A 21838-nucleotide genomic window follows, 5' to 3' on the forward strand; every position below is an offset into this window, starting at 1 on the left:
AGCTGGGACTACAGGCGCCTGCTGCCACGCCCAGCTTATTTTTTGTATTTTTAGTAGAGACGGGGTTTCACCATGTTAGCCAGGATGGTCTCGATCTCCTGACCTGGTGATCCACCCACCTCGGCCTCCCAAAGTGCTGGGATTACAGGCGTGAGCCACCGCGCCCGGCCTAGTAGAGACGGGGTTTCACCGTGTTAGCCAGGATGGTCTCGATCTCCTGACCTTGTGATCCGCCCGCCTCGGCCTCCCAAAGTGCTGGGATTACAGGCGTGAGGCACCGTGCCCGGCCCTTTTCTTTCCTTTTTTTGAGACGGAGTCTTGCTCTGTTGCCCAGGCTGGAGTGCAGTGGTACGATTTTGGCTCACGGCAACCTCCGCCTCCTGGGTTCAAGGAATTCTCCTGCCTCAGCCTCCCGAGTAGCTGGGATGACAGGCATGCAGAACCACGACAGGCTAATTTTTTTTTTTTTGAGACGGAGTTTCACTCCTGTTGCCCAGGCTGGAGTGCAATGGCGTGATCTCGGCTCAATCCAACCTCCACCTCCCAGGTTCAAGTGATTCTGCTGTCTCAGCTTCCTGAGTAGCTGAGATTACAGGTGCCTGCCACCATCCCTGGCTAATTTTGTTTTTTTTATAGAGATGGGGTTTCACCATGTTGGTCAGGCTGTTCTCGAACGCCTGATCTCAGGTGATCTGCCCACCTCGGCCTCCCAACGTGTTGGGATTACAGGCATGAGCCACCGCGTCCGGCATATGCTTTCATTTTTAATATTAAAAATTTTAGCCTATCCAGAATACATTTTGGGGTGTGGTATGAAAATGAAACTATTTCTTCAAATGGTTACCTAGAATTATGCCATCCATCTCTAATATTTGAAATGCCACTTTTACTATACACAAATAACCCCCACCCTCCAAATATGTTTTTGGTCTAATTTTAATCTGTATTATTTATTTTTTTTAAACTATTTCTGGATTATGACCACATTTTATTTTATTTATTTATTTTTGAGACAGTCTTGCTCTGTCACCCAGGCTGGAGTACAGTGGCATGATCATGGCTCACTGCAGCCTCAACCTTCTGGGTTCAAGCAATCCTCTTGCCTCAGCTAGCTGGGCCTACGGGTGTGTGCCACCACATATGGCTAAATTTTTTTTTTTTGTAGAGACAGGGTCCCGCTATGTTGCCCAGACTGGTCTTGAACTCTTAGCCTCAACTCATTGGCCCATCTCGACCTCCCAAAGTGCTCGGATTATAGGTGTGAGCCACTGCACACAACCAATCACATTATTTTATTTTTAAATTTCATTTTATTTACATATCTTTTGAGACGGGGTCTCATCTGTCACCCAGGCTGGAGTGCAGTGGCGCGATCTCGGATCACTGCCACCCCTGCTTCCCGGGCTCAAGCAATTCTCCAGCCTCAGTCTCCTGCATAGCTGGGAATACAGGTGTGAGCCACCAACGCCTGGCTAAATTTTTGTATTTTTTTGTAAAGACAGGGTTTCGCCATGTTGTCCAAGCTGATCTTGAACTCCTGAGCTCAAGTGATCTGACTGCCTCAGCCTCCCAAAATGTTGGGATTATAGGGGTGAGCCACAGTACCCGGACCACATTATTTTCACTACTAAAACTTTGTAACATGCTATAACTACATAAAAATGTCAATTTTTATTGGGTAAAATATTTCAAAGTACAGAGGTATTATAAATGAATGCGAAAAGACAAACCATCAATAGAAAAATGGCCAAAAAGCAGTGAACATGAAATTCACAGACGAAATACAATCAGCCAATAGACTTTAAAGGTCATCCTATGCACTAATAATTTTAAAAAATGCAAATTAAAAGAAAGAGATACCATGTTTACTAGAATACTCCATGCTGGCAAGAGAGGAAAAAGGGGTGTGCTCATAGGGACCGTAAGTGGTACCACCTCCCTGAGAGACATCTGGTAATACATTACATTTGGTAACCCATCTGTTGGAAGACCTCTGACCCAGAAATTTCAGTGCTGAGAAATTTACCCTAAAAAATACTACCATAAGTGCACAAAAGTGTACATACAAAGATGTTCACTTAACCCAGCACTTTGGGAGGCCGAGGCAGGTGATCACCTGAGGTCAGGAGTTCAAGATCAGCCTGATCAACATGGTGAAACCCCACCTCTACTAAAAATACAGACATTAGCTGGGTGTGGTGGCGGGTGCCTGTAATCCCAACTACATGGGAGGGTGAGGCAGGAGAACCACTTGAACCTGGGAGGTGGAGGTTGCAGTGAGCTGAGATCGTGCCACTGCACTCCAGCCTGGGTGACAGAGTGAGAAACCCTCTCTCTAAAAAAAAAAAAAAAAAAAAAAAGTTCATTTGTGCTTTATTATCTATAATGACAAATATAATTCTTTTTTTTTTTTTTTTTTTAGACGAAGTCTCCCTCTGTCCCCCAGGCTAGAATGCAATGGTGTGATGGCAGCTCACTGCAACCTCCGCCTCCCAGGTTCAAGTGATTCTCCTGCCTCGGCCTCCCAAGTAGCTGGGATTATAGGCGCCCATTACCATGCCCAGCTAAATTTTCTATTTTTAGTAGAGACAGGGTTTCGCCATGTTAGCCAGGCTGGTTTCAAACTCCTGACCTCAGGTGATCCACTCGCCTTGGCCTCCCAAAGTGCTGTGATTACAGGAGTGAGCTACCACACCCAGCTATAAAATTGTTTATAACAACAATACGGAACAGAAGTTAAGAGTGCAGGCTCTAGAATAGACTGCCTATGTTTGCATCTAAGTTTTGACACAGAGTAGTCATGTGCATTTGGGCAATTACGTCTCTGTATCTCATCTCTAAATTTCCAGAGTTGTAATGATTAAATGAGGTAATATATGCCTGTCACACAGTCAATGCTTGACAAACATTAGGTGGTATTATTAAAGAAAAACATTATAAACTACTTAAATGTCCAATAATAGGGAGTTGGTTAGACAAACTGGGATAAATCCAATTTAATCCAGTCATTAAAAAGGAAGAGGTACTTACCTATAACTTTATATATGGAAAAAAAACCCTAGAAATCTAAATATTATACTATTTTTTTTGAGATGGAGTCTTGCTCTGTTGCCAAGGCTAGAGTGCAGTGGCGCAATCTTGGCTCACTGCAACCTCTGCCTCCGGGGTTCAAACAATTCTCCTGTCTCAGCCTCCCGAATAGCTGGGACTACAGGTGCACACCACCATGCCTGGCTAATTTTTGTATTTTTAGTAGAGATGGGATTTTGCCATGTTGGTTACGCTCATCTCTTAACTCCTGACCTCAGGTGAGCCACCCGCCTTGGCCTCCCAAAGTGCTGGGATTACAGGCGTGAGTCACCGTGCCGGGCCTAAATACCATATTAAGACTACCTTCGGGGGGAGGAGCATGGACTTACAGTGCAGAGCTTCTACTTTTTTCCTCTTGAACTGTTCAAATTCTGATTATTTTTGTAACCAGAAACAAAAGCTCTTTTCATTTTGAAAAAGAAGACTCTTCAAAATGGTACATCTTCCTCATGTGGCATCAGAAAACACACTCACTGGGCATTGTTTCCACTGCTTTCCTCATCAACGATCCCAGGCACAGCCTTTCCTGCAGCTCGGCTAATTTCCCTTGAAGAAGAAAAATTAAAATCTAGTAAACAAAAAAAATTTGAGAATTTCACACTGCATTCATTAGTACAGTAAGTATGAGGCTAAGGTGGGAGGATTGCTTAAGCCTGGGAGGTCAAGGCTGCAGTGAACTGTGTTCCCACCACTGCATTCCAGCCTGAGCAACAGAGCAAGACTCTGTCTCAAAAAATACATATATATATATAAATAAAAAATAAGTTGAATGTGAAGTAAGTTTCAAAAGATGAAGAAAAATAATTTGATGAATGAGTAGTAGTAATATAGTAAAATATAATAACATAAAACAAAAAGGCAAGAAAGAAGAAGGGGCAGTGAAAAGAATGTATGAGAAGAGATGAGGGAAGATTTATGTAGAAGAAATGAGAGTTATGTGTAAGGATATTTCTGCTTTATTTTTTTTTTGAGACAAAGTCTCGCCCTGTCACCCAGGCCAGAGTACAATGGTGCAATCTCAGCTCAGTGCAACCTCTGCTTCCCAGGCTCAAGTGATTCTCCTGCCTCAGCCTCACGAGTAGCTGGGATTACAGGCGCCTGCCACAACGCCTGGCTAATTTTTTTGTATTTTTAGATAGGGAGATGGGGTTTCACCATGTTGGCCAGGCCGGTTTTGAACTCCTGACCTCAAATGATCAGTCCTCCTTGGCTTCCCAAAGTGCTGGGATTACAGGCGTGAGGAATGACGCCTGGACAAGATATTTCTGCTTTCCACATGCTTACCTGTTCAAGACTCCACTGGAAACTAGAGCTTCTTTAGGATGGAAATATTTGTGATATACATTTCTAACCACAGCATCTATGAGGGAAAAAGAGAAGGAGGTATATTTTAGGTTAGAAATAAATTTGATATTATAGACTCATACCAATTTTGACCTGAAAGGCACCCTGGAACTTGGTTCCAATCTATCTCGATTTATAAATGGAAGCAGCCCAAGCCTAGGAGGCTCAGACTGCTGATGAGAATGGAACATTAAAACATGCACACACAGCCCAGGGCTTTTTCCATTATGCCACTGGACCTAAAGGGCTATGATATCAAATAATAGATAGAAAATTACTGCCTCTATTGAAAATAATACTACTAATTACCATTATTAACCATGATTCCATATTCTTCTAGTAAAAAGTTAATATTGGTGTCAAATCTGGATTCTCCACCTTCTCCTAGCATCACAAGGACATCTCCACCGCTGTCAAGATATTTCTTCAGGATTTCAAACTACACAAAAGAAAAAAGCAATCTATGAACATACTCAAAAGACTTTTGCCTGAAATACCGTGAATAAGACCTTAACTTGATGAAAAATAAATACTTCAAATCTATAAGGCATTTACATATAAATGTATATAAGATAAAAAGTACTCTCTATGTAGGATCTCCAAGCTTGTCTTTGAGCATAAAGCTCCAAAATACTCAAAGTAAATTGACAGTTTCAAAGCTGACTATCTAGACAGCAAGTCAAAAGCGAAAGACTTAACTAAAGGAAGCGCTCAGTTCTCCATTCAGCAGCACCCCTGGTCTCCCCTACTAGATGCCAGTTGTACCTATCTTCCCCTGGCAACCAAAAATGTCTCTTGAGATTGCCACATGTTCCCTCAGGAGAAGAAGCAATAGAATCACCCCTGTTTAAGAACCACTGATTTAGACAATGCCTTCTCTTGACTGCCCACAGAGGGTATCAGGGTGAAGGTATTTCATACCACACCTGGGAGGAATTCTGTTCAAGGTCATTGACCAACCAAACCATAGAGAGAAATGCATGTTTTCTGCTTATCTCCTGGAAGCTCTCTCTTGTTTTCACAAAGCTGGGGATGGGAGAAAAATCTAGGGTTGATCTTGCTGGTCTAGCCTGAGAAAATTTGGGGTAGGTAGTCCAGACAAACGGTTTCTCAACTTTCTTCATCAAGCACTCCAGCAGAAAAAAATCTGAACATGTATATAAATACATTCAATATGTATGTATCTCTATATAAAATATGTACCTTATAATTTAAAACAACTGCCAAAAAGGAAATGTTTTAAGGGTAATGAAAATATGAATAATAAACGTAATTTCCTTTTGGCACCCCACTGATTCATCATATGCATCCTACTTTGGAAACTACTGCCCGGACTAGATTTGCCACAGCACGGCCCTCTTGCTCTTGCATGCTCCCTGAATTTTCCTCTCCCCCTGCCTTCCCCACACTGTATAAAACAAATGAATCTTCAGAGGCCAAGATAGGCGGATCACCTGAGGTTAGGAGTTCCAACATGGTGGAACTTGGCCAACGTGGTGAAACCCCGTCTCTACTAAAAGTACAAAAATTAGCCAGGCGTGGTGGTATGCACCCGTAGTCCCAGCTACTCGGGAGGCTGAGGGAGGGGAATTGCTTGAACCCAGGTGTTGCAGGTTGCAGTGAGCCAAGATTGCACCACTGCATTCCAGCCTGGGTAACAGAGCAAGATTCCGTCTCAAAAACGAAACACAATAAAAAAAAACCAAAATAAAAAATGAATTATTTCAAAATCAAAATTAAGGTGGGGCGCAGTGGCTCACGCCTGTAATCCCAACAATTTGGGAGGCTGAGGCGGGTGGATCACTTGAGGTCAGGAGCTTGAGACCAGCCTGGCCAACATGGTGAAACCCTGTGTCTACTAAAAATACAAAAAAATAGCCAGGTATGGTGGCGGACGCCTGTAATCCCCACTACTCGGCAGGCTGAGGCAGAAGAATCAGTTGAACCTGGGAAGTGGAGGTTGCAACGAGCCAAGAATGCGCCAATGCACTCCAGCCTGGCGACACAGCAAGACTCTGTCTCAGAAAAAAAAAAAAAAAATCAGCTCAAAGTCCATTTCCTCTGCACCCAATAATCCAATGCCTCTTTTCTGTGCTTCTGTAGAAATGTGGAACTTAGAACATCGATCATTATTGGTAGATGGTCCATTTGTTTCATTTCCCCTAGACTATCAGTTCCTTGAGTAGAGAGATCATGTGCTATTTGACTTTGATCCCTAGCGTTAGTCCTAGGACCTGGCACATAATTAGGTACATAACAGATCCTTAGTAAATATTTTTTGGAACAACAACAGAAAAACAAAACAAATGGGTTATAACTGCATGATCCTGGACCCTGAACAACAGACTGAATCTCTCCCTAAATTCATCTTCCTTTTTCTTCCTTTTGATTTCCTCTCAAACTCCTCTTGCCAGACAGCCCTAAATATAAGCTATGTTCTATGACTGCTAATAGCAAGCCAGGTCTAGTTTGCAATATATATTCTCAGAACATAGCTTTTGCTTGGGAAATTCTACTGGGACTTGGTTTTTATGATTATGTGGTTCTGGGATTTGTCCATGTTGCCTAAATGCAATGAGTATATAGTAGGTATTGGTGTCTACTGTGTCCTATTGGCCATCTGGCATTTTAAGAAAAAGATACATGAAGGACGTGGTATGCAATAACACAGGTGGGCAAAAGTTGAAGGAGCTTCCACGAATTATGACCCAGTTTCCAGCTATGCATGTAAGTGAAACCCTTCTAACAAAAGAACAGATATTTGGTACAAATTGCAGGTTCTTGTATTTCTCTATGGCAAAAACAGGAAGAATGATTAATTTTGCAGACTTAAATTTTAGAAATTGGCTTAGAATGCATTCACACTGTTAGTGTGACAGCAAATGTGAGATATTTCCTGTAATCGAGACTGGATGATCCAGGCCAGTGGCTCTCAGTGGAGGCATTTAAACCATCTAGCATGTATTCTGGATCACCATAATATTAATATTAATATGGCATAATATTAATGCCATAATATTAATGTTTAAGGACATTTTAGTGGATGAAGGGCAGGGAAGTTAAGGTCCTGCAATATTCAGACCAGTCCCACATAATAAAGAACTATTCCACAGCATTTGAAAATCTTCTCAGATAGTCACATAGGTTTAAAAAAGAAAAAGCAAACAAACGAAAGAAGCTTAGCCTAAAATCTAACTCCAATTTATTTATTTATTTTTTGAGATGAAGTCTCACTCTGTCACCCATGCTGCAGTGGCTTGATTTTGGCTCACTGCAACCTTCGCCTCCTGGGTTCAAGTGATTCTCCTGCCTCAGCCTCCTGAGTAGTTGTGACTACAGGCGCCTGCCACCACACCTGGCTAATTTTTGTATTTTTAGTAGAGACAAGGTTTCACCATGTTGGCCAGGCTGGTCTCAAACTCCTGACCTCAGGTGATCCACCCACCTCGGCCTCCCAAACTCCTGAGATTACAGGAGTAAGCTACTGTGCCCAGCCCAAATTCTATGTAAATAATGTACAAAGTATTTTTTACACGATTTAACATATACTGAATTCCCAGGTACCCAACTACCATGTAAACTGAGAGAAGAATTATACTTACTCTTTTTATTAATAGAACTTTACCGGAGGCCGAGGCGGGTGGGTCACAACGCCAGGAGATCGAGACTATCCTGGCTAACAGTGAAACCCCGTCTCCACTAAAAATACAAAAAATTAGCCAGGCGTGGTGGCAGGTGCCTGTAGTCCCAGCTACTCGGGAGGCTGAGGCAGGAGAATGGCGTGAACCCGGGAGGCAGAGCTTGCAGTGAGCTGAGATCGCGCCACTGCACTGCAGCCTGGGCGACAGAGCGAGACTCCGTCTCGAAAAAAAAAAAATAGAACTTTACCAAGAGTTAGTATTTTGGAAAACTCACATCACCGACAGCAACACAGCTCATGATTGGAATTGCCAATACATCACTTCCACCAGTCTGCATATGTACCTATCCCACTCATGGAAGTTCTACATATTTATTAAACATTTATTTCAAAATGTCAAACATAAAGAAGTGTTCGAATGTATGTATGACCAAGCATTAACAACCTGAAATATGTATATTCCTCTAGTATATATATGCATAAACATTTACAATTTGAAGTACACATATTCTTTTATAAATCATCCTTTAATTTCTGTACATTAGAGTTAGGAAGTTATATTGCTTTACTTTTTTAATGGTGGTGGGTTAAATTATCTTTGCATTTCAATTCAGGGTAACAAAGTTGGCATTTGTAATACAGGTGGACGCTGGTCTGTTAGGGTTGGAAAATACTCCCCTCAGCCACGTGGTTACCTGGTCATAACTGAATACCACCACAAAGCTAGTATGATGCATTAATGTAGTTGAGGTCGAAATAAGGGAAGACTGTTCAGCCTAGTTTCTAGCCTGATACTAGCATCTAATATCAGACATATGATGTCTGTCCTGTCACAGAAGTTTCTGGAAGTCAACATGAAAAAGGCATCACACAGCTCTCCAGGAGTAACAGTCCAGGAGGCCAGCAGCAATGACAAGGAAAGCAGTGATCTCACAAGCATGAGCCCACTGGAAGAACTGTAACACAAGGGAATGCTGATTTCTAGAAAAAAGCTAACAGCTTTTTTCCCTTTTCTTCTCACCTCACTCCAGCTCTAAAGAGAAGGCATGGTGTCAGGGACTGGTCTGAGAGAGGACGTTTTATTAGGCTAAAGTTACATCAAACTTGCCTCTTGAAGGACTTGTGTCTCTTGGATGCGACAGCCTTCCATCCCTGGAAGCCCAAACTAAGGCTTGGCCTGGCACCCATCTCCACTTGGGAAAAGGCCCAAGAGGTTCTGACCCTCTCTGTGGATGCCCCTGTGTTCCTGAGGCTGGTTGGTACCTGGCAAACACCAGGCCAACTCTCTCATTGGCTTCGCTAGGTGGATGGGGAGATGGAGCCAAAGCCCAGCAAGTAATAGAGTGTTGCTCTGCAGGCCACTGCCCTCTGTGTGTACATTTCCCTCAGGGTCTCAGTGGGTAGGAGTTGCTGGTTACCTCCACATTCCCAATGGTAATTCCTACTCCTTCTGTCAATTAACCTGATCAAACAATCATGTCTCTCTCCATGCCATTCCCAGCGGGGAAGGTCACCTTGCAATCAAATTGAGAAACAAAGGACACTAGAAATGCTCCCCAGTGGACCTCTTCCCCATGGCACCACCCAGAGTAACAGCAGGAGACCTTGGCCTGCCTCAATCTAAGGACCACATTGGCCGTGCCCTGCCTCAACCTCCCTACTCCCCATATTCTCTCTGAGCACAAAGATACTTCCCATTCTCCGTAAAATGGCTCTTTCTATGCTCAGCGTTTTTTGTTTTATTGATTGTGAAAAAACACACCTAACTTTTCCTAAATTTACCATCTTAACCATTCTGAAGTACATAGTTCATCAGTTTTTTTTTTTATTTGTTTTTTCTTTTCAGACAGGGTCTCTGTCGCCAGGCTGGAGGGCAGTAGCGCAATCTCGGCTCACTGCAACCTCCACCTCCCAGGTTCAAGCAATTCTGCCGCATCCACCTCTTAAGTAGCTGGGAGTACAAGCGTGTGCCACCACGACTGGCTAAATTTTGTATTTTTAGTAGAGACGAGGTTTCACCATGTTGGCCAGGCTGGTCTCAAACTCCTAGCCTCAAGTGATCCACCTGCCTCAGCCTCCCAAAGTGCTGGGATTACAGGTGTGAGCCACCGTGCCCGGCCTAGTTCAGCACTATTAAATATACTCACACTGTTGGGCAACCAATCTGCAGAACTGTTTTCATCTTGCAAAACTGAAACTCTATACCTATTAAACAGCAACTCTCCATTCCCCACTTCCCCCAAGCCCTGGCAACCACCACCCTTCTATTTTCTGTCTCTACGAATTCGACTACTCTACGTACCGCATGCTTGCATAAGTGAAATCATACAGTATTTGTCTTTTTGTGTCTGCCTTATTTTCATTTGGCATAATGTCCGCAAGATTCATCCATGTGTAGCATGTATCAGAATTACCTTCCTATTTAAGACTGAATAATATTCCATTGTAGGTATATACCATATCTTATCTATTCATCTGCCGATGGATACTTGGGCTATTTCCACCTTTTGGCGATTGTGAATAGTACTGCTGAGAAGATAGGTGGGCAACTATCTCTTTGAGATCCGGTTTTCCATTCTTTTGGGCATATACCCAGAAGTGGAATTGCTAGATTATATGGCAGTTTTTTTTGTTTGTTTGTTTGTTTGTTTTTGAAATAGAGTCTTGCTCTGTTGCCCAGGCTGGAGTGCAGTGGCCCGATCTCTGCTCACTGCAACTCCACCTCCCAGGTTCAAGTGTTCTCCTGCCTCAGCCTCCCAAGTAGTTGGGATTACAGGCACACACCATCATGCCTGGCTAATATTTGTATTTTTAGTAGAGACGAGGTTTCACCATGTTGGCCAGGCTACTCTCGAACTCCTGACCTCAAGTGATCCGCCCTTCTCAGCCTCCCAAAGTGCTGGGATTACAGGCGTGGGCCACCGCACACAGCCATCATATGGCAATTTTATGCTTAAATTTTTGAGGAACTACCATACCGTTTTTCATGGTGACTGCATCATTTTACATTCCCACCATCACTGTGGAAGGGTTCCAATAACTTCCCATTCTCACCAATACTTGTCATTTGCATTCTGGGCCTTACATTTATCATTCTTTACCCATTCCATGAACTAGAATAATAAACATTTTTATTTTAAATGGAATTATCCTATTGTCTTTTTTTTTTTTTTTTTTTTTTGAGATGGAGTTTTGCTCTTGTTGCCCAGGCTGGAGTGTGATGGCGCGATCTTGGCTCACGGCAACCTCCACCTCCCGGATTCAAGCAATTCTCCTGCCTCAGCCTCTCGAGTAGCTGGGATTACAGGAATGCACCACCACGCCTGGCTAATTTTGTATTTTTAGTAGAGATGAGGTTTCTCCATGTTGGTCAGGGTGGTCTCGAACTCCTGACCTCAGGTGATCCGCCTGCCTCGGCCTCCCAAAGTGTTGGGATTACAGGCGTGAGCCACCGCGCCCAGGGGAATTTTCCTATTTTCAAAGCAAAAATATAGCAAAGAAATGTGGCTAGTGGCCGGGCTTGGTAGTTCACACCTGTAATCCCAGCACTTTGGGAGGCTGAGGTAGGCAGATCACAAGGTGAGGAGTTTGAGACCAGCCTGGCCAATATGGTGAAAGCCCATCTCCACTAAAAATACAAAAATTAGCTGGGCGTGGTGGTGGGCACCTGTAGTCCCAGCTACTCAGGAGGCTGAGGCAGGGAGAATTGCTTGAACCCGGGAGGCGGAGGTTGCAGTGAGCCGAGATTGCGCCACTGCACTCCAGCCTCAGCGACAGAGCGAGACTCTGTCTCAAAAAAAAAAAGAAGTGTGGCTAATATTTAACTGGCCCACACTATGTGTTTGGTGCTTTACATGGAGTATCTCAGTTAATCATCACAACTCCATGATGAAAAGAGAGATGAAGTGACTACCTTAAGGCCACACAGTAAGTGGTGAAGGGGGATTCAAATCCGGTATTTCAAAGCCCAGACTCCTAATCATTTCACCATATTCCTTCTTTAGTGGATATTTCTTACCTCAGCTGCAGTAAATTTTTCCCTTGGCCCAGCTGTAATCCACAGTTTCACTCCATTTAACTTCTCAGATGTGATTTCATCTTTTAAGCTAGAAATACAATTTTAAAAGCAAATATAAGGTCCATAATTTAAAGCAATTTATGTATTATTTTAGTCTCTCAACTATTTGGAAGCAGAGGCCACAGAGGCTCAGAGACAAAGGGACTTAGACGTAACTGGTCTAGTCTCTCTCCCAAAGTGAGAATTCCCTCTACAGGCCTGCCCCAGAGTCATCTGGCCTCTGTTTAAATACTTCCAGTAAGTCAAGGTGTTCAAATCAAGCCATGCTAAAGCATAAAGAAGTCCTCAACTACTAATTCAATCAGCCCTACCATTAGCTTGTATAATTACATATCCTCACCTATTAAGAAAAACATACGGCCGGGCGCGGTGGCTCACGCTTGTAATCCCAGCACTTTGGGAGGCCGAGGCGGGCGGATCACGAGGTCAGGAGATCGAGACCACAGTGAAACCCCGTCTCTACTAAAAATACAAAAAAAAAAAATTAGCCGGGCGTGGTGGCGGGCGCCTGTAGTCCCAGCTACTAGGAGAGGCTGAGGCAGGAGAATGGCGTGAACCCGGGAGGCGGAGTTTGCAGTGAGCCGAGATCGGGCCACTGCACTCCAGCCTGGGTGACAGAGCAAGACTCCGTCTCAAAAAAAAAAAAGAAAAAGAAAAACATACACAAAGTTATTCTCATTTAATTCTCATGTTTCCTTTCCCTAGTATTGACCTGAGTCAAAAGATGAAGAAAGCCTCTAACACCTTAAAAAGCTATATGTGTATAATTAAAATAACTTTTTGGTTTGTGATTTGGAAGACAACTTAATAATATGCTGCTTTAATAATATCCTAATTGCTGATTTCAAAAGAAATTTTTTTTGGTTTTTGTTTTCCACAGAGTCTCCCTCTGTTGCCCAGGCTGGAGTGCAGTGGCATGATCTCGGCTCACTGCAGGCATTCACTTCCTGGGTTCAAGGGACTCTTGTGCCTCAGCCTCCTTAGTAGCTGGGATTATAGGCACGCACTATGATGCCTGGCTAATTTTTGTATTTTCAGTAGAGATGAGGTTTTGTGGGCCAGGCTGGTCTCCAACTCTTGACCTCAAGTGATCTGCCTGCTTCAGCCTCCCAAAGTGCTGGGATTACAGGCATGAGCCACCGCGTCCTGCCTAAGAGATGTTTTAAGAAAAATTTATTTAATTCTGAATAATTTATTTTTATTTTTTTAGACAGAGTCTCGCTCTGTCGCCAAGCTGGAGCGCAGTGGCGTGATCTCGGCTTACTATAACCTCCACCTCCTGGGTTTAAGCGATTCTCCTGCCTCAGCCTCCCGAGTAGCTGGGACTATAGGCACGCACCATCACACCCAGCTAATTTTTGTATTTTTAGTAGAGACGGGGTTTCACCATGTTGGCCAGGATGGTCTTGATCTTTTTTTTTTTTTTTGAGACAGAGTCTCACTCTGTTGCCCAGGCTGGAGCACAGTAGCACAATCTCGGCTCACTGCAACCTCCACCTCCCAGGTTCAAGCAATTCTCTGCTTCAGCCTCCCGAGGAGCTGGGATTACAGGCGCCCGCCACCATGCCTGGCTATTTTTTTTTTAATTTTTAATAGAGATGGGGTTTCACCATCTTGTCCAGGCTTGTCTCGAACCCCTGACCTCATGATCCACCCGCCTTGGCCTCCCAAAGTGCTGGGATTACAGGTGTCAGCCACCCACCGTGCCGGCCAGTCTTGATCTCTTGACCTCGTGATCCGCCCGCCTCAGCCTCCCAAAGTGCTGGGATTACAGGCGTGAGCCACCGCGCCAGACCTAATTCTGACTAACCTTTAAATTGAGCTTTTCCCACCTAAACAATCTATGTTACATAAGAAAATAAAGACTTCTCAGCTTTATCAGCAGGACAATATCATTTAGAAGGGAAAACAATATACATGGTCAGTCACCTCTGAATCTTCCAATTACTCCGAAGTTTTTTCTGCATGGATTTATAGCCATTGTTGGTGGTGAATAGCTCCTTTTTGTAGGCATTGAAAAGAATGGTGCTCCGCAGCTCTTTCTCCATGGTTACCTTAAGAAAGAAAGATGTGATCAGAAAATCAATTCCAAAGACCCTAAAAGTAATAAATAGTTGCCTTCTACTACTAATTTATCAAGAAAGGGTATACAACTGAAATCTATCTAGGAAACTCCTACAATTCTCAAAGGTTGAGAGTGAAATGCATAGCACAGAAACCTAAGACCAAAACCAACCCAGCCCTCCCCTACCTGCTTTTGCTTTCTGCCTCTTGCCCAGATCCTGCCAACAGCCTACACCTATGGCCCTGCCCTGCCATCACCCTGCTCTTGTGTCCCAAGACCATGTTTCCAACCTGACTCATCACTGCTAACTACTGTTAAGCGTGGGGTATAGTCTTCTAGATTCTATTTTTCTTTTCTTTTCCTTTTTTTGAGACCTAGTCTTGCTCTGTCTCTCAGGCTGGAGTGCAATGGCGTGATCTCGGCTCACTGCAACCTCCATCTCCCGGGTTCAAGCAATTCTCCTGCCTCAGCCTCCTGAGTTGCCGGGATTACAGGCACGTGTCACCATGCCCAGCTAATTTTTGTATTTTTAGTAGAGACAGGGTTTCACCAAGTTCGTCAGGCTAGTCTCGAACTCCTGACCTCATGATCCACCTGTCTTGGCCTCCCAAAGTGCTGGGATTACAGGCTTGAGCCACTGCACCCAGCTCTAGATTCTTTTTATACATATATTAACTTACAGTTTTATTTTATGAAATAGGATCTTACCATATGCGTTATTCTGAAACACCTGTTTCACCTAACCTTGTATATTTGACATCTTTCTTTGTCAGTACACATGGATCTACCATATTCTTTTAAACAGCTACACAGGGCTGGGTGCAGTGGCTCACCCTGTAATTCCAGCACTTTGGGAGGCTGAGGTGGGAGGATCGCTTGAGCTCAGCAGTTCCAGACCAGCCTAGATAACATGATAAAACCACATCTCTACAAAAAAAATCAGCAGGGCGTGGTGGCATATATCTGTAGTCCCACCTATTCGGGAGGCTGAGGTGAGAGGATTGCTTGAGCCCAGGAGGTTGAGGCTGCAGTGAGCCACAATCACGCCACTCTGCACTCCAGCCTGGAGAACACAGCAAGAGGCTGTCTTTAAACAATAACAACAACAACAAAAACAGCTGCATAGTATTCATTTTATGGATCTACCATAATTTATTTAACCAGTCATATACTGATTGACATCTTTTATCAAATATTTTCTAAAACAGTACTAAAAACATCAGTGTTAAACATGTTTTTCTGCACTTTGCATATCTGTAGATTCTCACCTATTGAATGGCTGAGGAAATTATTTCCAAATTGCCCTCCAAAAAATTATACTCATTTATACTTCCACTAACACACTTCTGTTTCCACACAATCCTATTTCCAGTCTTTGTCATCTTTGCCAAAAAAAGGGCCAAAAAACCCCCCTCATTACTGTTTTAATTTCCACTTTGAAGTTAGTGAGATAGTGGTCTCTTGCTATAGATTTCTGCCACTTCTATTTCTTCTGATTTCCTTGTCCAGGTACTCTGATCATTTTTCTCTTTAAATTTTTCTTTTTAAAAACTTATTCGGGGCCGGGCGCTGCGGCTCACGCTTGTAATCACAGCACTTTGGGAGGCCGAGACCACGATGAAACCCCGTCTCTACTAATAAATACATAAAATTAGCCGGGCGTGGTGGCGGGCGCCTGTAGTCCCAGCTACTCGGAGAGGCTGAGGCAGGAGAATGGCGTGAACCCGGGAGGCGGAGCTTGCAGTGAGCCGAGATTGGGCCACTGCACTCCAGCCTGGGCGACAGAGCGAGGCTCCGTCTCAAAAAATAATAATAATAATAAAATTAAAAAAAAATAAAAACTTATTCTTCTTATTATTATTTGAGATAAAAGTCCCACTCTGTGACCCAGGCTGGGAGTGCAGTGGTGCAATCACGACTCACTGTAGCCTTGACCTCCCGGGCTCAAGCAATCATCCCACCTCAGCCTCCTGGGTAGCTGGGACTACAGGCGCGCACCAGTGTCCAGCTAATTTTTAAATTTTTTGTAGAAGCAAGGTCTCGCTATGTTGCCCTTGAACTCCTGGCCTCAAGTGATCCTCCTACCTCAACCTCCCAAAGTGCTGGTTTACAGGCATGAGCCACTGCACCTAGTCGGGTTTCATAATTTTCTAATTGATCATTAAACAAATATTTTCATAAGCTTATTTGGCTTCTGGTAGTTTTTTTGGTTTGGTTGAATTTTGCAGGCCATATAGATTTTAAATTTTACAGAGTTAAAAGTATTAATCTTTTCCTTTCTGGCTTCTGGATGACATGAAACATTTAGAAGAGTTTTTGTTATTCTAAGATTATAAATAAATTCAACAATGCTTTCTTTCAGTACTTTGCGATGTAATTTCTTTCTTTCTTTTTTTTTTTTTTTTGAGACAGAGTCTGCTCTGTGGCCTAAGCTGGAGTGCAGTGGCACGATCTCGGCTCACCACAACCTCCGCCTTCCAGGTTCAAGAGATTCTCGTGCCTCAGCCTCCCAAGTGGCTGGGACTACAGGCGCCCAACTCACCCGGCTAAATTGGTGATGTAATTTTTTAACATTTAAATTTTAGTCCATTTGGAAATTATTGTGGTGCTCAAAACGGGCTTCATTCCTTTTTTTTTTTTTCCTTCTTTTTCAAGGCATAGTCTCGCTCTGTCACCCAGGCTGGAGTGCAGTGGCGCAATCTGGGCTCGCTGCAACCTCCGCCTCCCGGGTTCAAGCAATTCTTCTGCCTCAGCCTCCCCATAGCTGGGATTACAGGCGCGCGCCATAGTAGACACAGTTTTTCACCAGGTTGGCCAGGCTGGTCTGGAACTCCTGACCTCAAGTGATCCACCCGCTTTGGCCTCCCAAAGTGCTGGGATTACAGGTGTGAACCACCTCGCTGGACTGGTTTAATTATTTTCTAAATTACTAAAAAAGCTGCCTGACTCCAATTCATCTTTTCAATGCTGATTTGAAATACAGTACCACCTTGCCTATATAATAAATCCCTACATATAACTGGCTCTTATTCTGAGTTCTAATATATTTTATCTGCCTGTAAACTCCTGCTGAGTTCCAAACTTTTTTTTTTAATTAATTTATTTATTTTCAGAGACACGGTTTCCCTTTGATACCCATGCTGGTCTCTGACTCCTGGGCTCAAGGGATCCTCCCGCCTCAGTCTACCACGTAGCCAGGACTACGGGCCCACACTGCTGCACCCATCTTCTATGCTAGTTTAATTGCTATACCTTTATGTTATAACATCTGGTGGTTCTGGAGAGCTAATCTCCCTTATTACCATTAATTTTAGAATTTTCCTGGCTACTTTCACATATTTATTCTTCTTTAAGCACTTCAACATCTTTTTGTCCAGTTGAAAAACTGCCCCCTCCATGATCCCACCCCTGTGATACATCTATCATTTTTTTGTTCTGTTAGTTCAGCCCCTGGTGAGAGTAGCAGGTCTGCGTTTCTGTACTGTCAGACCTGACCAGAAATACATTTCCTTAATAATAGTATAAGGCCTTTAAAACTATAAAAATAACGAATATTTGGGTAAAGCTGCCCAACCATTCTCTCGCTTTCTCTTCAATAACATTACCAGACAAACCAGTATTTTCCCACATGAATACCGAGGAGTCGCAGCCACGACAGAAGAGAGATTAAGATTTTACGATTCCTCGTCCGATGCTCTTTCATAGTCAGCGGAACGACTAAAAAATGGGCACCACCCGAGGCAGTGGAGATGGGCGGCCAGCCGGAGCGCCAGGACCCCGGGCTACGTCCGCGCCCACAGTTTACTTCACCTCGGTGGACCCTGGATGTTCTATGACCGGCCCAGCGGCCTCGAAGAGTGTGGCGAGGCCCTCGCCAGCTCCCAGGCCGCCACAACGCCCCAGCCGGCCCACCACGTTGAAGCCCTTTACCTGAGGCCCAGCGACCACCAGTCACCTGACGCCGCCCAGCATCCCGGGGATCAGCCAGGTATCCAAGGCCCCTTAGTAACCGGGGAGGCGCGGCGGTGCGCCGACAGGCGTGGCCCAGGACGCAGCGCTAGCTCCGGCCGACGTGATGACGACAGCACGGAAGGCGCCTCTCCGTCCCAGGCGACAGGGTTGTTGGGTAGGGAGCCTGGCTGATGTGGGACTGTACCATTTGGTGCATGAGGGGCAAATCCAAACATAAGGAGAATTAACTTTTCACCAAAAATAAACCCATTTAATTTTGTTCTTTAATATCAATTACGACTAAAGACTAATAACAACGGTAGGACCCAAGTGCCCAAACTTCGCTCCAACCACAGGGAGGAGAATAGTGAAGGCTTCCAGCGGGGGGTTGGAGAACGCCCCAGCTTCGCTCCCCAAGGCGCAGGCGCAGAGTGGAGCCAGGCGCAAGGCTGGGCCGGACTATTGGGAACTACTTAAGGGAAAAGGGTGCGCAGGTTTAGTGTTGAGAATGGTAACACCATATAATTCTGTTTTATTAACTCCGCATCTTCGCTTGCCATGGTACTAGGCTTGAGCGCCGGCAAGCATGGCGAAGAGTTAGAACTTGAATAGATTCTACAAAAATGTGAAAACTATGAACTGTATTAGGGAGTCTGACGACTAAGCTGGTCAAAAAGGCGCCGATGTTGAGCAGAGATTTGAAGAGAGAGTGGTATTCATTAAGGCAAAGGCTGGGGAAGGGCCTTCCGGGCAGAAAGAACTGCTTGTGCAAAGAGCATCACCAGTACAGGTTGCCCTGCCATCGCCATTAAGGTGGGAAACCAGAAGCCTGCAACTACTAACAGGCCACCCGACTACCCAGGAAAGTGCTCTGTGCCTGCCTTTAGAGGTGTGTGGATTTGTGAACAACGCTGCAGCAGCCCGGAAGACCCAAACTGAAGATTGCAGAGAGCTCTGACAGTTTTTAATTACATTTATGTTTGTCTTTGAGTTTAGGATATTAAAACACACACAACTCGTGTTGCTTTCCACAATTTCTGTCACTGGAAATTTTAAAAGTGAAGACGGGCCGGGCGCAGCGGCTCTCTCCTGTAATCCCACCACCTTGGGAGGCCGAGGCAGGTGATCTCTTGAGCCCAGGAGTTCGAGACCAGCCTGGGCAACATGGCGAAACCCGGTATCTACTAAAAGTACGAAAAATTAGCTGGGCATGGTGGCGCGCCCCTGTAGTCCTAGCTGCTTGGGAGACTGAGGTGGGAGGATTGATTGATTCTAGGAGGTTGAGGCTGCAATGAGCCGTCATGGTGCCACCGCACTCTAGCCTAGGCAACACAGTGAGACCTTGTCTCAAAAAAAGAAAAAGAAAGTGGGAAGAGGGGGATTTGAGAATTCTCTTTGGTCAGATGAAGTGGCTCATGCCTGTAATCCCAGCATTTTGGGAGGCCAAAGTGGGAGGACTGCTTGAGGCCAGGAGTTTGGGACCTGGGTAACAGTAACACCTTTTCTCTCCAATAATAATAGTAATAATAAATAAATAAATAAAGTTAGTCAGGCATGGTGGCACACACCTGTAGTCTTAGCTACTTGGGAGGCTGAGGTGGGAAGATCGCTGGAACCCAGGAGTTCGGGCTGCAGTGAGCCATGATCACTCCACTGCACCTCAGCCTGGGCAACGGAGTGAGTGAGACTCTATTAAAAAAAAAAAAAAAAAAAAAGAGTTCTCTTCTTGGGGATGCTGTATTTTGGTGCAAAATTGGTTGAATACAGTCTGCAGTTAATAATGGAAATGAAGTATTCTCACTGAAGAGAGAGTAGGCCGTCCCATTTGAAGGCTGGGACAAATCTTGGGATCTTTCTGCCTGATATGCAGTCAGTGTTTGCTACAGCACCTGCTCAGAGCATTTCTCCCACTGTCAGAGATTGTAGAAAGAGTGAGTTTTGGCCGGGTGCAGTGGCCCACGCCTGTAATCCCAGCACTTTGGGAGGCCAAGGCGGGTGGATCACTTGAGGTCAAGAGCTCGAGACGGCCGGGCACGGTGGCTCACGCCTGTAATCCCAACACTTTTGGAGGCCGAGGCGGGTGGATCACAAGGTCAGGAGATCAAGACCACCCTGGCTAACACGGTGAAACCCTGTCTCTACTAAACATACAAAAAAAATTAGCCGGGCGTAGTGGCAGGCGCCTGTAGTCCCAGCTACTCGGGAGGCTGAGGCAGGAGAATGGCATCAACCCGGGAGGCGGAGCTTGCAGTGAGCCGAGATCGCGCCACTGTACTCCAGCCTGGGTGACTGAGCGAGACTCCGTGTCAAAAAAAAAGAAAAAAAGCTCGAGACCAGCCTGGCCAACATGGTGAAACCCTGTCTACAAAAAAAATAAAAATAAAAATACAAAAAATTAGCCAGATGTGGTGGCGGGCGCCTGTAATCCCAGCTGCTTGGGAGACTGAGGCAGGAGAATCGCTTGAACTCAGGAGGCAGAGGTTGCAGTGAGCTGAGATTGCACCATTGCACTCCATCCTGGGCAACAAGAGCATAACTCTGTTTCCCCCCGGCCCCCCCAAAAAAAGCAAGAGTAAGACTTTTAGAATCAGTAGTTGTCACCAAGTTCAATTCCTCGCTGTGACTTGTACCAGCTGGGTGACCTTGGGCAGTTTTCATAATCTCTGAGCAAATGTATCCTATCTGTAAAGTGAAGTTAATAATTTCTTTCTTTCCTTCTTTTTTTTTTTTTTTTTTTGCCGAAACTGAGACTTGCTCTGTTGCCCAGGCTGGAGTGCAATGGCATGATCTCGGCTCACTGCAACCTCCACTTCCTGGGTTCAAGCAGTTCTCCTGCCTCAGCCTCCCAGGTAGCTGGGATTACAGGCACCCGCCAGGATGCCCGGCTAATTTTTGTATTCTTAGTAGAGACGGGGTTTCACCATTTTGGCTAGGCTGGTCTTGAACTCTTGACCTCTTGAATCGCCCGTCTTGGCCTCCCAGAGTGCTGGGATTACAGGTGTGAGCCACCATGCCCAGCCTGAAGTTAATAATTTCTAAATGCTGGCTTACAGTGAGGACTGTAGATAATGCATATAAAACTTGGAATGTGCTCAATAAACATAGGTTGTAGCATGTTCCATTCAACAGCATAGTTTTTCTTCATTTTTATTTTTTATCCTGATGAAAATAATTGTGCTTTTACAATCTCAGAACAGATAGAACCATTATATGTTTCACTATCCATAGCTGATTGTGTGCTTCTGACACTACTATTACATTTCTGATCATTATACTCTTGTTTTTTGCTTTGGGAAGTTAGGGGGATTTTGACCTCTCCCTCATCTTGTCCCACATTTGTCAGTTAACTGGCACTATTAAGATGGAAATCAGTGTGTATCTTTCAGCCTTCTTAGCACATGTGAAAGCTTAACATGAACTCTTCCTGACCCAGTTTTGATCTCTAATAGCTCAGTGTCATTGGTGTTTTTTCCGTGGTCTCCCAGACTTCTCCCCCATGATTCCTGGGGCAGGGGGCTGGGTGGACAAGACTTGAGGAAGAGAAAGAGTGGGATTGAATTAAAAGGAAAAGGCAATACAATCACCAGCACACACTGATCCAAGAAGGTTCCTTCCTTTATTTATTTATTAATAAGACAGTCACACTCTGTTGCCCAGGCTGGAGTGCAGT

General features: G+C 44.6%; 1 protein-coding gene across 2 annotated transcripts in view; it reads right to left on the reverse strand.

Moving 5' to 3' along the window:
• IFT52 (intraflagellar transport 52) overlaps positions 1-18299 on the reverse strand; it is a 55955-nt gene extending 37656 nt beyond the window's left edge. The window contains exons 1-6 of one of the 2 annotated variants that reach the window (XM_032142504.2): positions 18148-18299; positions 14082-14206; positions 12093-12180; positions 4744-4873; positions 4375-4450; positions 3565-3636 (exon numbers count right to left, since the gene is read on the reverse strand). In XM_032142504.2, the coding sequence (XP_031998395.1) occupies positions 3565-3636; positions 4375-4450; positions 4744-4873; positions 12093-12180; positions 14082-14200 (485 nt within the window). In that variant the 5' untranslated portion in view covers positions 14201-14206; positions 18148-18299. Of the gene's footprint in view, positions 1-3419; positions 3543-3564; positions 3637-4374; positions 4451-4743; positions 4874-12092; positions 12181-14081; positions 14207-18147 lie in introns of those variants that run through there. The other variant, XM_032142506.2, reaches the window with a different exon arrangement.
• Between the last annotated feature and the right edge of the window lie 3539 nt (positions 18300-21838).

Source organism: Hylobates moloch, unplaced genomic scaffold (assembly GCF_009828535.3).
Source record: "Hylobates moloch isolate HMO894 unplaced genomic scaffold, HMol_V3 SCAFFOLD_21, whole genome shotgun sequence".
Taxonomy (NCBI): Eukaryota; Metazoa; Chordata; class Mammalia; order Primates; family Hylobatidae; genus Hylobates; species Hylobates moloch.